The sequence below is a fragment of the Artemia franciscana genome, chromosome 17, assembly GCF_032884065.1.
Source record: "Artemia franciscana chromosome 17, ASM3288406v1, whole genome shotgun sequence".
NCBI classification, from domain to species: Eukaryota; Metazoa; Arthropoda; class Branchiopoda; order Anostraca; family Artemiidae; genus Artemia; species Artemia franciscana.
The window spans coordinates 13942335-13954490 of NC_088879.1; the positions used below are offsets into that span (position 1 = coordinate 13942335).

The 12156-nt window shown below is 35.7% G+C and overlaps 1 protein-coding gene across 1 annotated transcript in view; it reads left to right on the plus strand.

The window, feature by feature from the left end:
- Nucleotides 1-12156, plus strand: part of LOC136037890 (bromodomain adjacent to zinc finger domain protein 2B-like) — a 152001-nt gene that overhangs the window by 13581 nt on the left and 126264 nt on the right. The window contains 1 exon segment of the mRNA XM_065720745.1: nt 9819-9975. Within this exon segment, the coding sequence (XP_065576817.1) occupies nt 9819-9975 (157 nt within the window).

Consider the following 12156-nt stretch of genomic DNA (forward strand, 5'->3'; position numbering starts at 1 on the left):
AACTTTCTTCCACCGATTGCAACTTACTATAATATGCCTCTTTTCTTGGTGAAATCAACTTTCGTGTTACCAAGTCGTCCAAAATCAAAACACATTCACTGCAAAACAGTTTTTTTTAGAAGGTAGTAGGCTACATGAAACGTAATGAAATTTGGTCCCGTAATTTGGAACAAGGATACGCCAAGGAAGAAACACAGATAGCTATTTTACAGATTTTACAAATTAATGAAGCAGTGTCAATTACGACTAATTATGTGTCTGCTGACCCAAAACCTGGTTTGCAAAGAAAATATTTTGAGTTTGGATGACTTAGCTAGCACTTCTGGTCAGCATATTATTAGCCATAATCACTATTCTCAATCTGATACTGTGATATTGAAGTTACGGTATGAACACAAAATATTTCAATTTCTTTGGCGTTCTCATAGCTTTGAGATTCTTTGTCTGAAGTTAAAAGCATTTAGGGTATTGAAAAACCCAAGTGTATTTCCGACCATGTCATTCGGCTTATTGGACGGGTAGACTGTGTGTATAATATGAGGCGGATAGTGTGCATTTTTATGAATACATTCAGGTTGTTCCTAACATCCGCTTTGATTCTGACAATCAGCTATCTTTGAAAATATTTTGTTGATAAACCACTATAACTAAAATGTAACGAGCGAAAGTTTTCAGAACATTTGTCGCTGATGATATTTGAATTTTAAAGACAAATGAGCTTTAATGTGTGAAAATTTACTGACAAATGAAATTCCTACCCACAAATAAAACATAAATAAAAATTGCTACCCAATTTTGTACTACCCCGTAAACGGGAGTGCACACATGTAATCTGACACGTACACATAAATGTATTCGGGGGTTTGTTGGAACAGAGGTGTGAATTTATTTTTCAAAATCTAAGGGGCGGGATTATATCTTCTGTTCTTCCAATGAAAATACCCAAAAGGGACATCTAGGGGGGGGGGACACATTTTTTTATTCAATTTTTCAAGTAAAAATACCCAAAAAGGATTTTTTAATGTAAATACCCCCAGAAAAGGAATTTTTCTAACTCTAGCGAGAGGACATACCCTTTCCCCAGTTGAAAACACTATTGAAATTCATCAAAACAGTATAAATTTCAAGAATTGTATGAAATTTGAGGAAAACCGCGTGTGTTATATGGTGAAATTGAGTGAGGTGGCTCTGATTTTGCTACGAGCAGTGGAGAATCCAAATCGATTGACTTCAATCGACTTTTCAAGATCTTAACATTTAGTTTGAAGCACTTTGTTGAGTCTTGATTGCTTGGAAAACTCTCTGAAAATCAGGGATAAACGGCCCAAAATACCAAAAAAAGATATAACCATTGTGCCATTCGATATAAGATAAGATTTTTAATTTCAAAAAATGACTATCACAAGCTCCGAAGGACTGAATTCGCGTTTCGGAGTCATAAAACAAAAAAATTCATAAAAATAGCACAACAACTAAAAAACTGGCTAAACGAGGTCAAAAACAATAAAATCAGAAAGGCAAAGCCATTCATTAGTAAAAAAAAAAAGCGGCAAAATGTCAGAAAGTGAAAAAGTTAAAAACTAAACCATAACTAAAAAAGAGTAAGATAAAATAAGCGTAGGAAAGGTGTAAGAGAGAACATATAAACAAAGGTTGTCTCAGGAATCAGCAGTAGTTCATAGGCTACTAGTCTGTGTGAATGCTTCGTTGCGGGGAAAATGTCCGAAATCGCAAGCAACTGAAAATCCGCAAGATTAACGTCTATGATGTATCATCACTTTCATATACATACTCACTAGGCTAAATTCGCTTCCGCGACCAAATAAGAGAACAGAGCATATAAAAGGAGCATGTGGCCCAAGGCTAAATAGGTTAAATGTTACGATGTTTCATTTTTTCGTGGGAGGTGGGGGCATAGGATATATAGTCTGAGAAATATTGCTTTGTGATGTGGCTTTGCTAATCGTAATCGTAAAATACATAGCCTATGTCAATAAAGTATAATTTTGTATATCCGTTTCCTGAACACAGCTATCGTACCACGCAATTTGTAAATATTAATTGAAATTTGCGTTAAGTATTTATTTATTCATACATTCAACTTAATGCAAAACACAAATATGATGTTCTACTCGCTTTTTAATTTATACTGTATGCTTTATAAATACGGCAATTAATAAATTATCTAAGAAGCAAAGTTGTTAATGTAAGCTGCATGATTGACTAATTCACTAAAAAATTATATAAATAGCAATATCTTTGTTGTTTATTTATTCGTCAAATTCTTACGACTCGGCACATCTGAACAATTTATGACCAATGATAATTACCAGTCTACCTAACCGAGGGGTATAACATCCCTTACGGCTATAGGACACAATTCAAAAATCGATTATTGATTTAGATTTTCTCTAGCATTATCTGTAACACGAGGAGATATCGAAAAACTCAGAGAGAGAGAGACTTTTGTTATTTCTAAGTAAAAGGCTCTTTGCTGTGGACCTGAGATCTTTTGTTGATGAATAAGTTCTATGGTATTGATTTAAAACTCCTCTTTCCAAGTCTGGCAACCACCCCTTCGTGTCTCTCTAAGTACGACGTAGAAAATATTATGTCCTTGCTATTCCTGATGATCTTAAGAGACATTTACTTTCTTTAGTCTCTTATTGTTGACATTTAAGCTACGCTGAATGCCTTCCTGTACAGTAAAACTCGCTAGAAAGATAGAGAGATATATTAAATATCTAGTTAAGTGTTAATATATCTATGTTAAATATCTATAAAGTGTTAAATATCTAGTTAAGTGTGTGGTGTTCTATTTGTTCCTTTATGTGCTAATAGTATACTAAAATGCTGCTTACTCCTATCTGTGCGAACATTTGGTTAGAGGGGTGGGGGTAGGTTTCTAGACATATATAAATGAAGGGATAATTCTGTCTGTCTCACCGTGATTATAGGACCTCTCTAATATAGGTCCAAACAGTCTTCGTAGATCGATTATACATTTTTGAATCATCATTTTTGAAGGAATGAATTTCCACCTAACTCTAATACCTCCCCTTTCTAGGGCATGTGTCTCGGGTTTTCGTGTGTACTAAATGCAGACACTTGGTGTGTTTAGGGTCAGGTACACAGCAAAGGCTTAGAAAGATAAGGTATTAAACGTGAAGATAAACTCTCCTAGACTTAGACACAAACAGATGCTTTTAGTGTCCCAGCTAAAAACATTGATAAATTACTAAAAAATTATGCAGCTGCTACCTCTCCCGCCTATGTTTCGCCTATTAATAAATGATTGGTGGCCAATATATTGGTACAATCTCTAGATTGTCATCCCTAGGGAATTCTTATTCCTCGCGGATTTCACTTAGTCCCCAATAGATTTCTACCCAGTTTCACTCCGCCCATCTCAACGAATCAGATCGTTTATGGACGTGGCTTCAGTAGCTTTCCAACTAACTGCACGTCATCTAAATGGTAAAAGTTTCCGTAAAATAAACGGACGAAGAGATGATGTTAGGCACTGAGGGAATGGACTGGGTGGGTAGTCCCATCTACCTAAATAGCATTGTTAGTAATGCAGGTATGGGCAATAAAAATATACATTGGGGAACAGCCAACCCACAGGTTGGCTGTTCCCCAGCTAACCTGTCATCTTCACCCCCTCCCAATCAAAGCAGTCCCTGAAACTTTCAATTTAACCCTTAAGCTGTTCCAGGGATATTGCAGATACTCTGTTTTGATAACCTTGAAAAATTTACTGTCTTTTGATTTCCCTTGTTTCTTAACTATCAACACATTCTATGTCAAACAGTTCGTGGTAGCGAACTGTAAGTAAGGGGAGGCTCGGCTCAATAGTAACCGAAACTCTAAAAAAATGGAAATTTTATGTTAAAAGATACATCAAAAGAATTGGTATATTATGCTGATTTCAAACATATAAGATTCATCAAGTTCTTGTTACATACCAAAAGCTATGAGCCTGAGAAAATTTACCTTATTTTCAGAAATGGGGAGAAACACCCTAAAAGTCAGGAATCTTACAGATTCAGCGTATCAGAGGATCCTACTGTAGAAGTTTCAAGCTGTGGAATGTTGTATTTTTGCTAGAAGGAACATCACTGATGCGTGTTTTTTTTTTCCAGGGGTGATCATATTGAACTAATGGTCCTAGAAGATCGGGAGAAGGTGTATTCGAGCAGAAATTAAAAGCTCCAGTACCCTTTTTAAGCGACCAAAATTCTACGGAAGGGGGGACTTCCGGAGTGATCGGAACCAAAAATTAGATAATAAGGTTTTTCTAATGAAAGTATACTAAGGAAATTTTTCGGGCCGGATCATCCGCAAAAATTTTTACGGAGGGGGGATTTTTTGTGAGGACGGAAATATCCGGAGGGGAATTTTACGGGGGGTGGTGTGTTTTAAGCAGGATGAACTTTACACTGAGGAGTTCCCGTGAGGGGAGGGAATTTTTATGGAGGGTTAGCCAGATTTACCGCCATTATTTGAAACAGGATCAGAAATTAAATAAAAGAAGTTGTTTTCAACTGAAAGTAAGGAGCAACATTAAAACTTAAAATGATCAGAAATTATTAGGTATATGAGGGGGAGGGGTAGCCCCTCGTCAATACCTCGCTCTTTACGCTAAAGTTTGAATTATGTCCCAATTCTTTCAGAATGACTCCTGAAATACAAGTACCGTTTAATTACAATAGGAAGCTTTATTAAAAGTGCCAAAAATCTTAACGTGAAGAGCAAGGTATTGAGAAGGGGGCAACTCCTTCATATAAGAAATAATTTCTGTTCGTTTTGAGTTGTAATTTTGCTTTTTACTTTCAGTTTAACAAACTTTTTTTTATTGAAAATCTTAAAGATTTTAGTGTAGAAACGTTAGGTAGATATTTTGCCGTATAAATCTGTCATATCCTCTAAATTAATATTCAGGGTTCAATTGCCTCCTCCCCTCCACCTCATCCCCCTGAAAGTTCCAACTTATTTCCCAAAGCACCCGCAAAACTGCAGACCCGCAATTCTGATAAGCTGGTATCATTCGATTTACCTTTCTTCTTGGGTGTGAATTAAAAAGGTTCTTATTGTTCTAATTAAACTGCTCTTGTGTTTCAGGAGTCGTTCTTAAAGAATTGGGACAAAATCTAAATGATAGCGTAAAAAGCGAAGTCTCGAAGAGGGGCAACCTCCCTCACTTACGTAATAATTTCTGTTCGTTTCAAGTTTTTAATGTTGCTCCTTGCCTTCTGTTGAAAAAAACTTTTTTTATTTAATTTCTGATCTTTTTTTTTAAATAGTGCAAAAATCTGGCTCCAATTCCATGGAAAAATCCTTTGTCCCTACGGAAATATCCTCTAGACAAGTCAGTCTCGGTGAAAATATACCCCGGACAATTATCCTTAACATCTGCATTCGTAAAATTGAGTCGGCGAAGAGAAAGAAAGACAAATAAAAAGAGTTTTATATAGGAATTATGGTAAATTCCCCCAATGTAAAATTTCACCTGAAAAGTTCACCCTCTGGAAACTTCCCTCCATATAAAAAATTCTCTCTATGGAAAATCTTCCAAGAACACCCCCCCGAATCTTCCAAGAACACCCCCCCCCCCATCTGAAAAATGTATACATACATCCTGATAACAAATATTGTAGACAAATAAAAATTTATAACTTAAATACCATATCCCAGGGGTGGGTTGTGTCTTCTCCAATGCATAGTTATTAGGCCTTTCAATGGCTATCTCTAAATCGTGATCGGAAGATTTTGGGGAAAAGGGCGTTGGAGGGGCCTAGGTGCCCTCCAATTTTTTGGTCAAAAATAACATTAAAACTTTAAGTTTCTGTTCGAAAGAGCCCTCTACTGGTATTCTAGGACCAATGGGCTGATGCGACCGCCCCTGAAAAAAACCCAAATAAACACGCATCCGTGATCTTTCTTCTAGCAAAAAATGCAAAAAACACATTTTTTTAAGATAGGAGCTTGAAACCTCTGCAGTATGGTTCTCTGATACGTAAAATCATGATGGTGTGACTTTTTGACTTTTGGGGAGTATTTCCCAATTTTTGAAAATTAAACAATGTTTTTCAGGCTCGTAGCCTTTTTATACGTTTAGAATCAGCATAATAAGCCGAATCTTTGATATATCTATTGGTATAAAAATTCCGTTTTTAGAGTTTTAGTTGCTATTGAGCCGCGTCACTCCTTACCAGCTCGTTACCACGAACTGTTTGATAGATTCTGTATCCCATAGGGGCTTGAAGTTCAAAAAGAATGGTGGATCGGAGAATTTGTTAAGGTTTTCATCAAGACTGGCATTTCTATTAAAAGGATTTCTGTGTCTTTGTGCGTTTTACACTGATTTTGATACGGTACTAGCTTTTAACGGTTTTCTTCAAAAGCAAAATTTTATTGAGAAAGTTCTGATCTTTACAGCTTCTTATTGAACTTTACTAATCCAGCTAAGTTTTTTTTTTCATAAGCATGCCCGCCATTATTTCTAATATAAAATCTATATGTGAACAAAGAGTGACTTCCTTCTTTTTAGGCCCTTGCCCCTTGCCTATGTGATATCATAGATTATTAACGCCGACGATTTTTTTCTAAAAGTCTTTATACGAATAAGTTTCGTCCCTCATCAATACCTTGCTCTTCACGTTAAGGTTTTTAGCTCTAATTAAACGGTAGCCTACTTGTTTTTAAAAAATATTGTGAAAAATGTTTGCCTTTACAAATTATGTTTGCTTTCTTGAAATGAAAATTTTTTGCTAGTACTTACTGAATTAATTTGTTTAGTAGTTAAGATTTAGGACAGGGATAAGTTCAGCGTTGCATCGTAAATTAAAGTTGCCACAGCTCCAGGTTAAGTTATTTTTACAGAAATAGAGAATTTTATAGCTTTCATTTAAGTGAAGCATATCTAAGGCATATTCCAAGAGCACCTCACATTTGAACAGACATGGATGTACTATGTCGGAAAAGTATTAAGCCCTGTCAAGAAACCCTATTTTTTTCCAATTTTTTCAGCTTTAATAAGGTTCTCAGAGCCCTGTCTAAGTGTAGCTTTAAAACCGCGCGAAAAAGACCTGTCTGTGGTTTTCCAAATGTTCTTTTGGGAAAAAAAAATACATTTTGCCTCTTTTATGGTACCCCTTCGGCCTAGTAAATTTCTTTTTGCAATAGGTTCCGTTTGTTCCAGGGACTTACGATTGTGATTTTAAAACTTGTCAAGGGTATCAAGTTTCTCTTTTCATTTTGGGTCTCCGAATCCCCCTCTCCCCAAAAAAGAATGCGTATGATCCTCATAGCCCAGGCCAAGAAAAAGTATCTCATCTCTAAATATTTTTCATATAAATTAAAGATCTCCCCAACTCAGTTTAGAGTTGATCAGAAAAAAAGTTTTTGACCCTTTTTGGGCTTCTTTTTTAGAGTAAGCATGTCCTCAAACTAAACATATTTTTATAGTTGTTCCCTTTATACCAGATTTACGAATACAAAGTTCAAAACTGATGAGGGACAGCACAGTTTTTGGCGAATTCCCGTGCCCCTTACCGCCCTTCCTTCCGAAACCACAATGTGGGGTCCCCTTAGCCCAGGAAACGATATTTGAAAGTTTCAAGCCCATTCGAAAAAAAGTGTTTTGGCTGCAATTTTGAGGGAAAACCGTGCTCCCAAATATTTTTTTTCTCATGCATTAGGATCCACTTGACTGGGGGTGTATAGTTTTAATTTCGAAGTGTTCAAAAAAAGCGTGTGCTGGCTCTTTCTAAGACTTCATTTTAAGCCGAAGCACTTTTTTTTTTTTTTTTCTTTTTTTTTTTTTTTTTTTTTTTTTTTTTTTTGAAGCAGTGTTTTTGAATTTCCTTTGTGAATTGGGGATCCATTGACCCAATGACTTAAACATGTTCAGAGAAAGATTGTTGGCTCTTTTTGGTCCTTTGTCGTGCCCTGTTTTCGGGGAAATAATATTTTTTATTATTTCTCCTTCTGCATTGGGGTGTATTAGAAACTTTTTTTTTGGTCTATTAGGTTCCTCTTGACTCAAGGGCTTTTGGCTATAATTTTCAAACTGATCAAGGCCGATTTTTGGGTCTCCTATCACCCTGCCATCAATAAAACACGTGTACCTCTAGACCCGGAGAACAATCCCTTCAAATTTTGAGCCAATCGGACACCCAAGATCAGCCATGCCCACGAATGACAATTTGCCTAATTTACGACCCTTGCCCCAGAAATACTGGGTGTGTCATCCCCGAAATCATATACCTGTCAAATCTAATCATTTTTTTTCAATACACATAGTAAGCACTAATATTTTGGTAGTAATTTTGCTTAATGAGATGTATAAACATTTCTTTGTATGTTTCTCCAAATTTGTTTTCTGTTTCAATTTTAATTTTTCTCAGATCGACATCGCTGCTCCAAAAACAGCTCAGATGTTTTCCAGAGGAATTGTCTAAGAATGGTTTAAGTACTCGTTTGAGCGGATATATATCAAACAAATAGGTTGTATGGAAACTGTGGATCGATCGCACTTTCTAGGGCTGTAATGACAGAAAGATTAAGATATTTGCGCTACGTTTTAATGGCAGATTGCCAAAGTTCTTTTTTTTCACAATCCAGCTGTGGCCAAACGGAAAGCGGGACGTCTTGAAATTAGGTGGGAAGACGTCATAAGGAAATATCAAAAGGAAGTCGATCTTCATGGGGGGAGTAAATAGTGAAGCTTTTCATGGAATAGGGAGGAGGAGTGTGCGTATCTACACTGGCCTCAAATGGCTAGTAGTATGTATATGAATGTTGTTCAGTATTTTAAATATTATATTATTTGTTTGATTAACTTTGTAATGTTGTATTTTTATCTCTTTTGTAAATCCGTCTTTGTGTACTGATTTTATTGTTTAATGGTAACCAATGAATTTGAGTATAAACGAATAAATCTGAAATGAATAAATGAAAGAAATGAAATGAATAAATAAATTTGGGCCTAAACCCCAGCCCCCAGGATGCTCCCTTAGTTACATCACATACGACACCACTTCTGGGAATCAAGATTTTCTTGGCATGGAAAATTTACCCCGCCCTTTGGCTGGTGGCAGGCCCACCGGTACCTAAAAAATTGGTACTTATTAAGGTGCTTACCAAATTGATACTTACCGTTGACACCAATTAGCTTATCCTAATGACTGTTTTTTTTTGCATTAAATCGCTGCAGAAGTTAGCTTAAACAAAGGGCAGAGTCGCTTGAGCTTTGTTCGTCAGCTGAGGTCAAAATGTATATTTTCTATATTTTTATGCGGACCATACATGGTTTTCGACAGGTAAGTATAGTCTGTCGAAAATTCCTATCAAAATACAAAGATATTTACATATATCTACATATACTTACATATTTTTGTGTGTGCGTGTGTTTTTGTGTTGATCATTGAAAACGGCTTTGGAGATATCCTTGCCGAAATATCTGTTTCGGCTTTTCACTTTCGCTTTTTTTTCACCTGGCTGAAAATGACCCCCATTTTTTTCTTTTTTTTTTATTAAACGTCATGTATAGTTAGTGTGGGCTTAGAGCGTAGTTGTATCTACACAATTGCTTAAGCTCTCTAGGCTTAAAAGAATTGTAACGAAAAGGAATTTATAGACCAGTTCTTTTGTGTTTTATTTAGCTTTTCCATTCATAAGTTTTTTCAACGGTTATCCATTTAAAATGAATTAAAACTAATGATTATTTACATTGCCCATTATATAATAAAATTATTAATTTTTTCCAATTCTTTGTTGTTTTCCTACAATGTTTAATTTATTTTTGTCTCAAGATGGATTCTTCCGAAAAGACTGGAAATAGCTCTTCAAAAAGCAAGACTGTCAATTCAAGTGCTATTAATTCTGGAGCATGGCCGCCCACTGGTCTTTCAGCATCACAAGCAGCTGCGTTAAATACTCGCATGTTCGACCCCGCCACAGCGTTGTTTGGTAAGTTCTTTTATTTCTAAGTGACGATTCATGTCACTAGATGGCATAACATATATGTGTTGCAAGCAGGGTTGCCAACTGAACACATTTTATGTCAAAAGGACACATTCTCATGAGCCGGGAAACAATGACATAAAACGGCAAAAGGGGATACATTTGGTAAATTTATGACATAAAACCAAACATTTCTCAACTGAATGTATATTTTGGTAAAAAGTTTCATTTTTCACAAAAGAAGTGCTTTTTGTTGGTATTTTTTTTATCATTCACGTTTTGCCAGAGATGGTGTAAGTAAAGGGTTTTCTCTAGAGTAAGAAATTCACACGTTCTTCCACACTAGGTCATTTTTCATGATTGTCTTATTTGGATTTGTTTTTGTTTTCATTATATTTGATGTTAACTGGCCGCTTTGAAAGAGGTTTACAAAGCCTCTTTTGGTCAATAATACAAATGGTAAAACAAAGCATTTGTTTTGAGATTTCGAGATAGGACACATTTTAGCTTAAAAAAGACAGATTTTTGGATGCTCAGGGGACACATTCATGAACCAAAAATTTGGCAACTCTGGTTGCAAGTCCAAATCTTTATAATCATTTATACTTATTTTTTCTCTTGATTGTCCTTTCAATTCAAAAACATGATTATGTGGGGGAAGGGGGAAAAATACGTAGTCCAATAGAGTTGTCCATGGATAAAACTAGAATTGTCGCTGAAGACACACACTTTTTACCCTGTTATTGCAATACGTAGCGACTGATTTAGTGACTGAGTTTTCCATTGACCATGTCCATTGAAATTTTTTCAATTGACCATTTCGACAGCTTTTCAGTCTTAGCTACAATTCTTCTGAAGCCAGTTCTTCCTCCCTTTAAATATCCGATTCAACCGGCTCAATCCGGCTCAACCGGGATTTACTGCATGTTGTAGTGATTTCTTGAGTTGTGATATCTGAGCAGAGACTAGAGAGACACTTCTGTGGGGGGTTTGGAGCAGCACTGGGTGGCCGACAACATTTTTGTATACCAAAACATGCGTCTTATTTATTAATATAGGTTTATCTCTACCTTTAATCTACTATAAGTTTATCTGAACATATATTATCCAGAGTATATACCCTAAATTTTTGGATACAGAATTTGGCTTTACCTGGAGGAGGGATCTGATTTCATCAAGTATATTTTTGTGTGTCCCAAATATCGGCTATTTTGCTAATTCTAGTGTAGGTTTTTCTTTGCAATTTTTTTTGGGAGGGCCTGACCTTAAGACAAATCATGGAGGGGGACTTCTCCTATACCCTTTTTGTAGGCATGTTTGATTCTCGTTTTATGCCCTTTTTTATGTCAAATTCAAACCCTTTTATCAAAATCACTTAGTAGTCTTCTGTTTGACCGGATGCCGACCATATAAGAAATTTTCATAGTAACGTTTATGGAAAATTTTTAAATTGGAATTTTAGTGTTTTTCTTAACTGATCTAAAATTTAGAAAACCTTCTATTTGCGAAAGTATTTTTCTAGCTACGACTTTGGTACCTTGAAATTTTGGCCGAAATAAATATTAGTCTTCGTATGAATATCTTTTTCTCATATGTTCTACGATTCGAAAGTTCTTTACAAGACTCTTGTACTAAAATTAAAGGTTTTCACTAATGTTCGTAGTTGCCTTTCTAGATTGCCTTCCTGAAATGTCATCAGTTACTTCATAAATATTTGCTTAAAATCAAAATCTTATAACGATTTATAACCTATGTTTACATAAATTTTGCAACTGAAATTTATAGATAAAGATTTCGCAACTTTTATTATAAGAATCAGTCATCCTGATCTCTAAAATAAAGCTGATCTGTATTAAAACCAGTGTTACCAGATGCCTATTATAAGGCAGCTCAGCAATAACACCGAAGATATGCCAAAAGAACCATTTTTTGAGAAAGAATGACCCATAAAGTGTAATTTTTCAATTAAAAGACACGCCAGTTTGAAGGATTTAATGCAAAACCATCCCCAGAACGTGCCTAATGGTGCAAGGTTGTCCCACCTTGCAACACTGATCAAAATATGAGAAGCTCGTTTTCCTACACCGGAGCATGGCTGTATCCAGGACTTTTTTTCGGGGGGGGGGGTACAAAACTCTAAAAACGCACCAAACTGTTTATGTGTATTTTTATTAAGTTTTTTACATG